Here is a 16,211-nt window from a genome sequence, read left to right as displayed (position 1 = left end):
TAGTCGATGTCAACTTAAATTTAACTCCATTCTGACTTTTATAAATAATATATTAAAGCTGTTGCCAAAGTAATTTTGTCTTTTCTCACCGATAATATGAATTAATAATTAAGTTAGAAGTTCTGAAATAATTACTGTTACTTTGTTGGACATTAAAAGTGTCTTAATTTTATCACGTTCAAAATTAGAAATATTCATTAAATATGTTGAGTTTTTCAATACCTAACTAATTTCTTTTGATTTTCAACTACTTAAGAATAAAAACATCAATTTTATTTTCTATTTTGGCTGTTGCCACCTGAAAAGAAAAATATTAAGTAATATTTATTTCTATCAGAACCTGGTAGTGCTCCTCGCAATGTTCAGGCTACTCCTCTTAGCACCAGTACTGTGGTTGTTCAATGGGACCCACCAAAAGAACCTAACGGACAAGTCACGGTAAGTTGACAATATAAATTAATATCGTCGCTAAAGTCATTGTTAATTTAGAAGTTTTTATTATATAAGCGTTGATGATATATTTTCCACTGTAATATATATATATATACGGATAACAATTTTTGTGATGACGTACTCATCAAACTTTATTGATTCTACATGTTACATCATAAATCTGTGTTTAATCTCGCTTTTATATGCTGAAGGGTTACAAGGTTTATTACACTTTGAATCCTCATTCTCCAACACAAACATGGATGAGTCAAATCGTGGACAACAATCAGCTGACAACCATTAGCGATTTAAAAACTCATGCTATCTACACGATGCGAGTCCAGGCTTTTACCAGCAGAGGTCCGGGTCCATTGTCAGCACCTATTCAAGTAAAAACCCAGCTAGGAGGTAATTATATATTATTTATTTATTTATATATATTTTTTTTTATTTTTACAAATTCTTACATCAGAAATAATTAACGTTGGAATTTCCAATTTTAACATTGCTATTTCATACAATAAATTAATCTTGACACTTCAGTAGCATAATAAATGCAGCCATGAGGGCCTCCTAACATCTAAAATCACAATGTTTTATTATAATGTTCCGGCAACGTCATCTTTTTGTACCTCTATTTTAAATGTGTAAAGATTTCCAAAAACATTCCCTTAATTCCCAAAGAAGAAGACTCCGACCTATTCAAACAGCGATGGTAGCTTTTTTACATTTAGGATATTTCAGGTGCCGAAATAGCCGAGATATAGGCAGGATTTTATATGTGACGCCACGGTGTCGCCTCGTTACTCGTTCTGAAAAATATCGCTCATTAAGGGAGTCTTTTATATATATATATATATATATATATATATATATATATCTTGTTTTGCTTGTGAAGCGAGGTTTGAATATATTTTATATTTTACGCTGAAAAATAAATAATAAAAACACTTTAAACATTATATATTTTTAATCATTTTTTAATTATCAAGTAACCTCGTTAAAATATTTACTTTTATTGCATTAAATTAAAATAATCCTATAAAATTATTTCATGATAATATTATAAATCCCCCAATACTTTTTATATGGTTTATACATCGTATTCATTTTATAAATTTAATAATTACCTAATAATCCATCTTAACCCTTTCAGTTAAATTTGTAAAGCACTTTTAGAGAAGATACTGTTAGTACTAGAAGCACTTGTTAAGGCGTCGGCATAAACTCACTTTGTAATTTGACTCATGCGTCTCTCTAACACTATGCTATCCATTAAAATGTCACATCTCGTTTGAGTTGAATAATATGAAATGCTGCAGCGATGGTTAAGTTCTGCAGCTGGTAGAACTGCTCACCTAAAACTCGAATTAACACGTGAAGAGTGAAGTTTTTGTATCGTAGCGTTGTATTAGTAAGTACAGTGTAAGAAAGTGTCTCATATTCTCTTTGATATTCGCCCTTAATGTAACTTTTAATTATTATTTTTAATGGGGGTTTTAATTCACAAAACTATAGAGTTTTTGTTTATCTTTGTTACTGAATCTCAGTTCAAGATTCGATTTTTATCGAAAGAAATAATATGGCGTTTTATACTCTGTTTTTCAATTACAATGGAAATCAAAACGTATTAAGTTCTTTCTATATTTAAATTTGATTTTAAATAAGATATTGATAATTGTTTTTTAATTCTACACTGCATTAAGTTATTATTCCATAGGAATTACATAAATTTATGTAAATGAATGTAAGAAATATAGGAAAAAAATAATAATAAAGTAAAATTTCAATGAAAATTAAACAATTAAAATATTAATTGTTTAATTAAAATTCCATTACTCAAAATAATTTTCTTCTTTAACTCAAGTATTTTTAAATAATTTTTAGATTCAAAATTATGGGGAAAAAAGAAAATGTCAGTGATGCATGTGTCTATTTCTGCTTTATGTAAAATTGTGTTAATAGCATTTTTATAAGAATCAAAACTTATACTACCTTTGGAACAGCATTGCACTTGTTCAGTTCTAGCAATTATAAAAAGTTGTAAAAAAACGACAATCCCAAACATATTCTAATTCAATGCGGTACAATATCTATAACAATCCAAAATAGTTGTTTTCTTTGTTGATGAATTTGAGTAAAGCATAAATTTGAGAAAAATTCTTAAATTCTTTTTAAGCATTTTTTTATTTTTTAAAACTTTAATGAAATAAAGCGTTTAAATACCTTACCTACTAATTAACTTAACAGCAATTCTAAATATGCTTAAAAAATTTTATTTTTATTTTTCAGAGGAAGATTTTTTTGTTTAATCTTATTTTTCAGATCTAGTGTTGTTTATACAAAGGTATTAGTCTCACCTTATATTATCCACAAATTCTAGATAATTCTTAATATCGATAATTCTTATACATATGCCACATAAAACAATGAAGAATCGAAGGGGATGACTCAATTCAGCAAAGAATATTTAACAGCTATTTAATTTTGACATTACCGAAAAATACCGAACTTTAATCCGCAGATCATTTTTAGAATGTGCAAAGAATGTTTTTAACTCCAGCCTTCACAAATGTTCAATTTGTAAGTGTTTATTAGGAAAGTATTAAAGGAGCTGCATTTATAGCTATTGTATTATCAACTATATCTTTAATTGCGATTACTTTTATAATTCAGGAATTTAAACATTTCTATTTAGACTTCTTCTGCCGGTGCTAGTTTTTTCCCAGATTTTTTCTTCAAAAACATTTTAACAAATTTTACTTTATATAGAGAAAATTTTGTTATTACATCTAGCTACTGTAGGGTTGAAGTAGGAATAAAATTTATTCACCTCCAAATTCTGTTATTCGGGAAAGCAGTTATGTGTATTAGTTATTATTACCCATATTATATATCGCATTTCAATGCACTTTTCTGATTCCAATCTATAACTCGCAACAACCAAATCACTTCAAATTCTTAAAATTTTGAGCGACCGATGGACTTAATTCCTTGCGCTTACTTTTGTGTTTTATATCTCAAAGATTCAGTAAGAAAGAAATGCCAATAGAATCTGTCCGCCTTCCTGAGAAACATTGGATTTTTTTTTTCAAATTCATTTCAAAACCTTAATATTTTTAAAATTTTGAAAATATTTACTCAATATTAACACCATAACCTAGTTTTACATGTCATTTTTTAGCATGATTGACATTTTATGATTTTCCTTTTTTTATTTGAGACATTTGTGCATTCCTCACGTCAATGAAAGACATTCTGGTACCACCTATTTTTAAAAAAAGTCAACTTGTGGTATTAAGTGTGATCAATCTGTCTCAACTGAGAGAAGAAACAAGTGATACGTAGTGAAACCTCCCAGAATAAAAGTTTGTTAATGATTAACTAATTATTTATATGCTTACTTTCTTTAATTGTTCAGTATTTTTGCTTTATATGTATGTAATAATAACTATGCAAATTTAAATTCATTAAAAGAAGGTCAGATAGTGTAATGCATGCAATTATTATAAAGTTGTGTCAGATTTTTAATCGTGTACATGGCGGAATATGGCTCTTTTCTAATTTTGCCATTAAACCAACCTTATTCATCAACTATCACAAGAATGATAAATGTATTAATAATTTTTCTTTCTCAGTTCCAAGCCAACCAACCAATCTGAGAGCTACTCCAGCCTCTGCAACTACTGTCCAATTAAGCTGGACCAGACCAACACACACCGGTGAAAATATCATCGGTTATGAATTGTATTGGAATGACACTTTTACACAGCATGAATATCATCGTGAAATACCTGATGTGGAGTCGTATACTCTTGGAGAGCTGTATCCGGATACTTTATACTTCGTATGGGTGGCTGCAAAATCGAAGAGAGGAGAAGGCGCTGCTACACCCCCTGTTCACGTTCGAACTGAACAATATGGTATGATTAAACTTCTATTTGTGGGGGAGAGATTACTAAAGAAGTTTATTTTAGAAACATATTTTTGCTAGAAAATTCAGAAAGTATTTTAAAAACAAAATTTTTATATCATATCCGTTTTATAAATCAATGAAGTATTAATGACGTATTTATTTCAATATACGCGACGAAATGAATTAATCTTTGCTAAACGCCGCGTTAGCACGTTCGCTGCCGCGACTCAATCCCGTGATTTGAGGTATCGCATCTCATTTTTATGACCCTCTTCTTTTCTATCTTTTAATTGTAACAGAGAGGGGATCTTCTAATTGGGAAGTAAGTGTGAATCATTTATTCACGTGGCTAACGCAACTAACGTTAATTACATTTACCATAAATTAATCAAATTTTTAATATAATATATCCATAGTAAATTATTTTTACTATCTCTAATTAGAATAATTTTCTCTTGTGGAAATATTCTGCATTAGTAATATGAGACTTTTTCTGTTGCAGCGACGACATTTTAAAACAAAAAAATATATTTACTCATTTTTTTTTCTTTTTCTTTTAATTTCATTCACTTTTAGATGCATAATAACGGCATGCTAATTCTTTTGCATGATTTTTCTCTCAAATGCTATGCAGGACGATCCAAAAGGATTCCGATGAACTTTAATGGTAGATTAGAAATAACGAAGCAAATCCATTTTACCTAGGAATATATAGTCCGAAGAGGTCATCTGAGCTTCTTACAGAACATTATATCACATAATATTATATGAAATCAAAAAGACGATCCCTCAAGAACATTATTATAGTCAAAGACGTGAAGAATTTGAGAATCCAATTGTTCAGCAATACTGTAATGAGAGATGGATACATGAGGCATCAAAAGAAAAAAGAACGTCAGCAGTCCGTTTGCCTCATGAAAGACTCTAAATATATGCGAAGGATCTGAATAAGATAGAGATTTTGTGTATTTTGTGTTTCAGATACACTTTGTTACTTGATGCATCATAGATTAATTAATATACCATATATATATATATATATATATATATATATATATATATATATATATATATATATATATATATATATATATATATATATATATATTATCCCATATACAAGAAAATGTCACCACAAATTAATTCGGAATTTTTTGTGGCAAATTGGTACTTGTCCACAATGTTTTTAAATTGTATATATTTTTTTTATATATTTATAAGGATGCATTAGTCATTTTAATAATATTTATATGAATATATTGATTACTCAAGATCTTGTTTTCCTTATCCGTGTGTGCGCCACAGGGAGGGTCTGAGTAATCAGCTTGTGATTATCAGGCACAAACAAAAACAGGGATCACATTTTTAAAGATAATTAAAACATTTTATGGATTTTATCTGGTATATTATTTTGTGAAAGAAAATTTATAATTTATTAAGTTACATAACAAATAGGATTTTCTTATTAAAGCATTTTCCAATCAAAAAAAATATCGCATTTTATAATTCCAAATAGCAATTTTAATTAAATGTTTTAAGTTTCATTTCTCGTTAATTTAAGAATTCATTTCGAATTTATAAAATTAGCATATAAAAAAATCACAGCATTAGAAAACAGGGAATTTTTTAAATATATTTTTCTATTTGCAATGATTTTTTTTATATTTTACTTTTTTATGATTTGCTACATAATTATGGCAAATTAATTGTTGGAGGCTTAATAATGTTTATTAAGCTTTTCAGAATTTTTCTGTCATTGCATTTTTTTAATTGAATTCTTTGGATTAGAAATCATTTTATCTTTAGTTTATTATTTAAAGTAATTATCTTTTGTTTTGATATAAAAATGTAATTGTTTTTGACATATTTCATTTCTTGATTATTGTTTTTTTTTATTTGCATTTTTGTTACGTTACAACTGGAGCTATCTCGTATGTCCATTTTAATTATTTCAAAATATATTAATTTTTTTTCTGTATTTCAAAATGAAATAACTTGGCCAAGATTTTAAGCTTTTTAAAAAGTAATGTTACCTGTAAACATGAATATTTAAAAAGAAGGCAATATTTTTTAAATAAAAAATTCTTATCATTATTTTAATTTTTTGAGCAAATTAATTATTTTTTTATCATTGTTCTCAGATATGGCGAAATTTTTATATTGTTAGCTGAATTAATTTTTTTTTTTTTTTTGCTAATCAAGTTAATTACATATTTAAACTTGTTTCATTTGTTTATTAGCTTCATTTAAAAAATAAATCATTCAAAAAATTACAGATTTAAAAAAAAACATGACAGAACTAATAATGTACATTTCTGAGAATATTTTATTATTAATAATTTTAAATCCTTCTTTTAAACTTCTTTACTACTGTTTTCACTTCTATTCCTAAATTTGCAAAAAAAAAAAAAAAAAAAAAAGTGGATTAACTTTATCTCCTAAAAAATTTCTAATAAAAATTTTATAAATTTAATATTTTGCTGTTTTAAATTATCATTTTTATTATTGCATTTTGTCTATAAAATAGAAAATGTTAAAAAAAAATGCTGGTAATGTTTTGAATACTGCAAATTTTTGAATCTGAAAAAATTAATGGGAAAAACAAACTGAACTGAAGATAAAAGCATTTTCCGAAATAAAAATATTTTCAGTCCTTTATCATTTGTTTCTGACATGTTGACATTTCAAAAGTTTCATTTTATCTTTTAATCTAATACATAATTTAGATAAAGATAAAATTTTAAGAATTTTTGCTACAGATTCTTAAAACTTATTGTTTTATTTATTTCGTTTAAAAAAATTGAGTTTGGAATCAAAATTTAAAATCAGGATTATTATATAAAATAATAAGATTTCTACCTATATATAAATATATATAAATTAATTTTATTATGTTTAATTTTTTGAAACGTTTATATTTTATTTATATTTTATAACCGCTTTGTTTCAACTATGAATTTTTCATAAGACTTTTAAAAAATTAATTATTTAGCTTATTTTATTATTAAAATTGCAATCTGACTGACCTCATTTTTTTCTCTATCCCTCAGAAATCTCATTAGCGTAAAATTTTATATGATATAGGTGATAAATCTAAATGCCCTTGTAATAAATTTACAAGTATTGGATGTATTTTTATAATGTATGGCAAACGGATCGGTTTGAATGAATCTGCTACATTTTGCGATACAGAGCCATTTCGAACTAAAGCTAAATGCTAAAAGAGAAATGTATAGCAAGCTATTGTTATGAAGCTTGCAGTTTCTTCATAACTTCGGAATTTAAGGTTGATAATTACTCACATTCGGCTACTGTTGCCTTGACAGAAAAATTCGTGGCATTTAACGAATTTTATGTTTGGGACAATTTCTATCGAACTAACGGAAAAGTGCATATCTATTATCGCGTTTGATTTTCTATGTAAATTTTTCGCCATAAATGTGAACATCATCTATTTATAGGATATTCATTTTCAGAAAAAAGATACTAATGTCTTAAAATGCCTCAACTAGTAAGCAAATATCAACATATATTCAGACGAATATCCTTTAGAGTTTTCTTCATTTAAAATTGCATTCATTCATAAAAAAAAAACAACTGACAAAAGATAGCTCCATTTGTGACTTCCTCATTTTTATTTTTGCTTTTTATTTCTTTTGTTGCTTGCGCTTATTTTTCTTAACCCTTTAGCTCCCAGCTCCCCTCCCTTGGAAGTTACGGGCGTAACCCTCAATTCCCGTTCCTTGCGCATTTCTTGGGAACCTCCTCCCAAAAACCACTGGAACGGAGTTTTAAAGTTTTATAAAGTATTGTATCTAAAAGCTGATAAACCACCCGTTCCTGCCTCTGCCAATACAAAGATCGTGGATGCCAAAGACACCCACGTGGTACTGGACAAACTCAACACTTGGACTGAGTACCGAGTGTGGGTTTTAGCTGGTACCGAGGCGGGTGAAGGACCTCTCTCGGAAGCTATTGTCCTGCGTACTGACGAAGGAGGTAAGATTGGAAAGACCCTACTAATATAAAATGCTCAACAGCGTTGTCACGATGTGGACCGTCATTCAAAATGCCAAGCAACAATTTTACACAAAAGTCAGCTTTAGTTAAACTGCTCCACACTCTTAGAACCAAAATGTTTGTATCAATTTATCATAAAAACCGAGGTATGAAGTGCGAACGAATTTTAAATAAGTAAAGTAAGTTTTAAAAAGTAATCATGTAGGATGATTAAAAAAGATGGATCAAAATTTAATAGGCGATAATGTGCTCCAAAGCAAGTAGATTTCGTAATAGATTGTATGATCCTTGGCCAAACTGTACAAGCTATTTTCTCATATAGTAGTTCTAATCCCACTTGATCTGAAATTTCCAATTCAATGAGTCTAGTATTTATGACAGAGTGGAAATGGGATAATTTCTATTGGTCAAAGCGATGTTCACCATCTAGGTACCATCTTTAGCGGAAGCCTTACTTAACTCCAATATATGAGAATAGATTGTCCTCCTGGAGAATATTCAGAGACATTACCATTTGTGTCTGTCTGAGAGTAAAACCTTTTAACAACCAGATTGATTGCAGACAAAAACTTTTGGGAGAATTGTAATTACTCTATAAGAGAACAACCAGAGGGCAATACTGGTTCAGAGTACAACCAGAAGGCAGAATCCATAATCTTATTATTAGCAGTCAGACATACTATGGTGTACTCCACCTGGCATACCAATTAGAAAGCAGTGATTCCGCGATTTAACAGTATTATTCTAGCTTTTACTTCCTAGTTAAAGAAGGCCTCAAATTCAAATTACCACTGGGGAAGGAGGATGAGAATTTTTACGTTTTTCGTAACAACAACTAACTTTTCTGGACTGTTTCAATTTGCTGAATATGCGACATTGTTTGATCTGTCGGGAGTATTCCCTATTCTCCAAACTCCCTCAGTATCTGTGCGAAACCTGCATTTAGATTGGCGATCCTTCTTGGTACCATTATTTTATCTACAGTTTAAAAACTTTCATCTTGTAATTTAGAAGTCTCATTCTTGTATTATCGCTTCAGTTCGTGAATTACACCATTTAAATATCCTCTTGAACATTTATGTTACATTTCCAAGCAGAAAGCTCTGAGAGAAAATGTTTTGTGTAGTAATCATCGCCTCTTTAAATATTTTATCCACCTTTTTTTAATCACCCCATGTACCAGAATACTGGCCTCAATATATAACAAATTTATCACTCTTACATTAACAGAAATAAAATGCTGTTTGATATTATGGTTGGCGTTAAAGTAATTTAATATAAATCTAAAAATAATAAAGAGAATTCCATTTGCTATTTTAGTATGCTGAACTTCATTGCAATACGTAATTTTTTTATACTGTCCTGACTTTGCGTGTATAGCAATTAACTCATTTTAAAGTGTGAAATATTTTCTTTTTTCAAATATTTATTTAGAATTTATCTTTTGTTTAAATATCTTTTAAATGTCGAATTTTATTAATATATTTGTTCCTTCACATTATTAGTTATTTATATACTAGCTTGGCAACATTTGCATAAAACATGAGTGTTGTGAAATTGTATAACATTGAAAGAATTAATATCTCTCAAAGTATATAAAACGGCAACACTACTTTTTTATATTCCAAAGAAAAAAATAATTTACCTAAATTATCTGCAAATATAATTTATGCTTGATTTACCAAAGTTGTAAATAGATATAGAATGCTATTATTATATATGAAATGTTGTATGATATATATGAAAAGAAATATCTCTATACAATGAGCCATTAATGCTATCATTTAATTCCGTATTGAATTTACGTATATATACATATAACATATCTACCATAGGTTAAAAGTTTTGGAGCTTTTCATGTATATTATATGAACTTAACTCTTCGAGTTGATTTCTGTCTTGAATATTAGGAATTTGCTAATGATTCTAACACGAAGAGCCACATAGTGGATTAAATATAAATGCGCAATTTAACATTCTACGTTTCCCATTCAAGAATGCTAGAAACGCATAAATTCACTCGAATGGAAGTGAACTTCTTAAATTGCTCAATACAGAAAATGAAAACCCATCACCCTGAACGATTTATTTTATTAAATAATTGTCTTTGCGTACTGAAAACTGAACTGATTTTTATGCTTTCCCTTGATATTATAGAACTTGATATCATATTCCTCAATATCAACTAAAAACATTCACGTCGTATATATTATTAAATTTTTTGCACAGTTTTAGTTACCAAGACGCAAGCATCAAGGGAAACAGTGTTGCAGCACGTAACAGTGGCGATTGGATTCATGTGAGCTGCAAAACAACAATAATTATAATAATGATATAATTAAAAAAAATAACCGCTTCAACAAAGCGATAAAACTCCATCTTTGTAAATAGTCAATGCTAGATCAAGCCATCTAGGCGGACAATTAGGCAATGCAAATTTCCGGGATACTTCTATCCAAACTTTCAAAACCAAATTTTTTTTAATCAATTTTATTTTTATCTTTGTATTGTAAGTAGTTTCAAGTAGCAAATAGCAAAACGCTTAGTTGCGGATTACTTCCTAAAATGTCTGCTTCAGTATATCATGTATAAAAAAATATACAATTGAAATATAAAAATAATTTTAAGCAAAATAGTTTTGAAAAACCTTTTCTTAGCACTATCTCAAAAGCATTTAATAATAGGATCGGACATTTTTAATATAGAACACCACATTTTTCAGAATTATGAAATAACATAAAACTTGGAAATGGTAATTAATTAGGAGTGTTACTAAAAAAGCTTTCCAAAATTAATTTAAACAATACTTGATCGTAATTTGAATGAAGCCGTGTATAATTAAATGTAACCACAAAATTAAATATCTTTCAAAATACAGCAAAAAAAAGTCGATTCCTCGAGTCTCATAAACCGAGGGAGTAATTAACTATATTTAATAACGTATCTATGGTAATAATGTATACGATTTTTGAATAAATTAACACAAATTTGTAAAGAACATTGCTTAGAAACCTTCAATTATATGTTCATAAACAGTAACGTTATTCTTTGACATATTTGGAATATCATTTCAATTTTCATAACTTGAAATTTCCTATAGCAAATCGTCTTAAAATACAGATTTACCACCTGCCTTAATAAACCCTAACCTTGCTCATTTTAATGAAATTGCTATAATTATCATTGTCATTAATTTATTCTAACATCTCTGTTATGCGATTTCAGTTCCCGGCATGCCTCGTGATGTTGAAGTCCGATCCCTCAACAGTACGACCGTGAACGTCCGCTGGAAAGCCCCTGCCAACCGCGACCGTAACGGTCTCATCAGGGGATACCAGATCCACGCGCAGGAGATGAATCGGGAGGGAGATCTGGTGAATGAAGGCATGCGGTACGACGTGGCAGAGGAAGAAGCTGAAGAGTACAATGTGACTGGGCTTCAACCTGCGACCAATTATTCCATACAGGTGGCAGCTGTGACCAGGAAAGGGGATGGCGCCCGCAGCAGGGCGGTTACGGTGGAGACACAAGGTGGAGGTGAGTGAAAAAGGATTTGCTGAAATAAAGAGGAGGTTTAGAAATTGAAATTCATTCAAATGAAGAAGCTCTGGCTATTTTTATCCAAATGAAATTTCATTTAGAAAACTAGCTGGAGTGGTCTCTTCGAAACTTTCATGTCGATGCCTCTCCTTCCGCAAAATGTTGTGGACTTTGGGTAAAAAATATGAATGCTTTGCATGATATTGGTGAACAGTAGTTACAAAATATAGATATTTGTCATGAAACTAAAAATTTTTATGATTTTAATGTGCTTATATGAATTTTGAACACTTTTTTTTCTGATCGATTGTAACCAAAGTTTCATAGATGTAGTCACAAGACTCATACAAAATTTCATTTATTGATGTTAAGTGACTGAGCTTACATGCGCACAAAAATACAGACCCGCAGAGGTCAACCCTTTGTCAGATTTAGTTTTAAGATTGCATAAGAAGTTAAATTTTAGATGATAAACCAGTGCACTAAGTTTTGTTTGCCTAGCTTTTTATGTTTGGAAGTTACCAAGTTCATTTGTATATAAACAACCAAACAGACAGACATCCTTTGAATGGATTTCGTTCAAAATTTGATAAAAATCTAAAAATTTGGTCTAATGTCATATACTAGATTTCCTCCATCTCCCTCAATGCATATTTGAGTAATCCTACTCGCATAATGTCAAAAATGTATCTGCGTATTCAGGGAGGTGCGAAACGGGGAAATCTCGGATGCGAATTTTTGCAATATTTTAGCTATATTTCATATATGAAAAAAAAGAGAGAGAGAGAACGGAACTGGATACACTTGTACTTTCAAAGTTCCATTCTTTTCGCAGTTCTTTTTATGTTTCCGTGGTTTATTTTTATACCATCATTACTAATGGATTAACAGGTATTTGTATATAAATCTTGTTGTTCAGAAGGAAGGATACGAGTAAGACATACACACCGAATCTAACTAACAAATAACATGCATCGATTTAGTGTTTTAACTTCCAAGTATTTAAAATTTTAAAAATGAATAAGCATTTGACTATTCGGAATATATTGTATAAAAATGAGTTTTATTAAACTTAAATTCAGGAAATCCTAATATCGTAGATTTTCATCTTTCATGGAAAATGGATTCCAAGTGTTCCTCAGAAATTGAATTTAGAAAAAGTAATGGAAAACCAACAGCAAATTTGGGGAATTAGATTGTGCAAAAATTTAAAATTTAAAATGGCTGCTTTATGTATGTATGAAGTAGAATAACTTATCTCATTATTATGTGTTTTCAGTATCAATATATTTTGTTTCATATAATTTATTTTCCATTTCAGTACCAACTCGGCCTGAAATGACGCTTCAGTTAACTCAAGAAGAACCCACACCAGTCGTTCAAGTCCAGTGGTCCCGCCCTGCTCATATTTATGGTCAGCTATTGAGCTACAGGCTAAGATATGGAAAAGTAAATGGTACTGATTTAGAAGTGATGGATATCAATCCGCTTGATCATCACACAAGTGTTAGAAATCTGGGTAAGCCATTTATTTCTTAGAAAATATTTTGTTTTAGTTTGCAAGTTAATTAATCTGGATTGTTTTTTAATTACAGACAAACTGTAATAAAATAATTATTATTTTAAATACTAATCGCATACCTTTTCTTTCAAACTGAAATTTTAATATTTATTCATTTTTTTTCTTTTAAGATTTTAATAATGGGTCTACTTTTTTTTAATTTGATAATAAAATTTCCGAACTTATTTTTTAAGATTTTAATCGCGGTATTCATTTATGATTTTTTAGATCGAGGTACCAAATATGAATTTCGATTATCCGGCCGAAATGCTTTAGGATGGGGACAAGAATTCGTCACTTATTTGGAAACTCCTGAAGGAGGTGAGATTTGATTTTTGCACTCTTTGTAATTAAATTACGTCGTTTGAGTTAATGATTTGATAGATGCAGAAAAAAGTGTTTATTGGGGGGGTCTGTTATAATTCCGTTAATTTTCATTTCAAAAAACTCTAGCCCCAGTAATGTGTAAATGACGATCCTGTTAAGAGACTCTATCTGGACAGTCGTCAATTTTAAAATGATGGTGTAATAGTTTAAAATAATAGCATAATTAGCACCATGTTTTAAAGAACATTCAGAAATATATTAATTCGGGCCTTCTTACACAGCATAGTATTAAAAAGAATTTTAAATAAAATTTTTGTATCTTTATTGAGTTTTATTATGAACCAGCCGACTTTGGCAACCTACTAGTTCCCCTGGCTGTTAAACTATAATACATTTATTTTTTTTAAAAAATCTGTTTTTTGATAAGAGTGATAATATGAATTTAATTTTGATAGTATGAATTTAAAATAATCAATCTACCACAAGTTAACAGTGCTTTGAGCTTTAAAAATTGTATATATACTACAAAATAAAAGCAGAAATGAAAATATTTCTTCCTATTGAATGTCCAAAGAAAGCATTTTCATTATCTTAATTTTAACATTGGCTAAGGCACTTGATTGTACGCAATGATGATCAGTTTGAATTTCTTCAAAACAGTAAAAACATTGTTACAGATTTTGTATCGAATTAAATTTCAAAAATATTATTAAAAATACAAAAAAAAATAATTAAATCAATATCATTAAAAAGGTAATTTTTCGAGTTTTAAAATAATGTAAAAATTATTTTTTGTGATTATATTTTCGCAAGATACAACCGAAAAACATCAAAACTTTAGTTTACTTTTAATTAAATTTTGGGCTTCAAAAAATGTGCTGGAACCTTTTTCTTATCTTCAAAGGTAAGAATGCCAAATTTCATCAAGAAGGCCAAAAACTAAAGATTTGTATTAAAAACATACAAACAAACATATTCAGATTTTACGCGATAATAAAATTATAATTTTCGCCCAAAATTATTTTTATTCATTTCATTCATTTTTTTGTCTAAAGTTTCGACACTAACTGGTGATATATCTTCTTTCAATTTACCTTGCTGAAAAATCCATTTTTTTTTTTTTCTGTAGTCCCCACAGCACCTCCCCAAAACTTGACTCACAATCTCCAAAGTCCAACGACTGTCGTGATCAGCTGGGATCCACCTGTTGCTCAGTATCGAAACGGCAAAATTCTTCACTACGGGGTACAGTTCCACAAAGCTCTGGAATCAAAGGCACCAGAGAGGAATACCACAGCTTCAAGGCTTGTTTTCAGGTCAGTTAGTGTTTTCCATTTTAGCTTTCCATTCAAATGCATTTGATTTGCTTATGTATAGTCAAATCTCTTTTTGTGCCGGGGATACGGACCGCATAAAAGAAATCGCACAAAAATAATATTCCGAAATTTCGTAAATATTTACAACAAATAATTTTTTACAACATATTAAAGAAAAAAATTATGCGATGACCGCTTGATAAAAAAGTCACTTAGAAAATCTGTCGAAGATTTACGAAACAATGAGAAAATGCTTCCCAATTAAAATAAATAATTAACTTACTTAGGGAAATATTTTTAATTAATATCCCCATTTCAAAATACACATAATACGACTCGTCGTAATCCAAAAATGATCATCTTCTTGCGATGAATGGCTTCAAAATCACTTTCATCACTTAAAGATATTATTAAAGTTGATTTATTTTTGGAATATATTATTCATTTTATTTGAGTTTGGCTGATGTGACATGTACAAACATTGTTTACCATTCACATTCTGTTAGTGTTCTTATATACATTAATAGAAAACATATCAACGGTACACAAAGATAATGCCAAAACTATTCGAATTCATATGCCGTATAAAAAAATCACATAAAAAAGGGCTGCACAAAAACATATTTGACTGTAATTGTTAGTATATTTGTATGAAGACTTGATATGATTCATCATTTTAGCCAATTTATTTAATGAAAACTTTCGTAAAATAAAAGCTGATATGGAATTTTTGGTATTACTAAATACTTAATTTCCGTATCATTAGTAGAATTTTTTTCCTTGCTATTTAATTTCTTTTCTGTGTGTGTGTATGTGTGTGTTAGTTTTCTTGCAAATTTATCTAATCCACATAAGTTCTTATGCTATTTTGATTGTATTTTGAAATTTCAAACTCTTTTTATAGTAATTTCCCAAGTTCCATTTGTTATATCTTTCCAGTTACGTTTATTTGATCAAGTATAGTCAAACAAAACTTATACCTCTATTTTTGCTAATTTCACAATACATTTCTGAGAAATTCGATTCTAATGTACAAAGTATATCAAAATCCTTGATGCATTTTAAAATTAAATAGAAAATAATTTTTTGGCATAAAATG

The 16,211-nt window shown here is 29.1% G+C and overlaps 1 protein-coding gene across 15 annotated transcripts in view; it reads left to right on the top strand.

Moving 5' to 3' along the window:
- LOC129962049 (tyrosine-protein phosphatase Lar-like) overlaps positions 1 to 16,211 on the top strand; it is a 648,630-nt gene that overhangs the window by 592,258 nt on the left and 40,161 nt on the right. For 12 of the 15 annotated variants that reach the window (XM_056075746.1, XM_056075747.1, XM_056075754.1 and 9 more), the window contains 8 exons: positions 338 to 438; positions 645 to 840; positions 4,071 to 4,355; positions 8,039 to 8,347; positions 11,594 to 11,905; positions 13,230 to 13,427; positions 13,698 to 13,790; positions 14,926 to 15,112. In XM_056075746.1, the coding sequence (XP_055931721.1) occupies positions 338 to 438; positions 645 to 840; positions 4,071 to 4,355; positions 8,039 to 8,347; positions 11,594 to 11,905; positions 13,230 to 13,427; positions 13,698 to 13,790; positions 14,926 to 15,112 (1,681 nt within the window). The remainder of the gene's footprint in view (positions 1 to 337; positions 439 to 644; positions 841 to 4,070; positions 4,356 to 8,038; positions 8,348 to 11,593; positions 11,906 to 13,229; positions 13,428 to 13,697; positions 13,791 to 14,925; positions 15,113 to 16,211) is intronic. The other 3 variants (XM_056075759.1, XM_056075758.1, XM_056075757.1) reach the window with 1 other exon arrangement.

This window comes from Argiope bruennichi, chromosome 2 (genome assembly GCF_947563725.1).
Source record: "Argiope bruennichi chromosome 2, qqArgBrue1.1, whole genome shotgun sequence".
Taxonomy (NCBI): domain Eukaryota; kingdom Metazoa; phylum Arthropoda; class Arachnida; order Araneae; family Araneidae; genus Argiope; species Argiope bruennichi.
The sequence above is the reverse complement of the archived record's forward strand: the minus strand, read 5'-3'. Positions and strand labels throughout refer to the sequence as shown.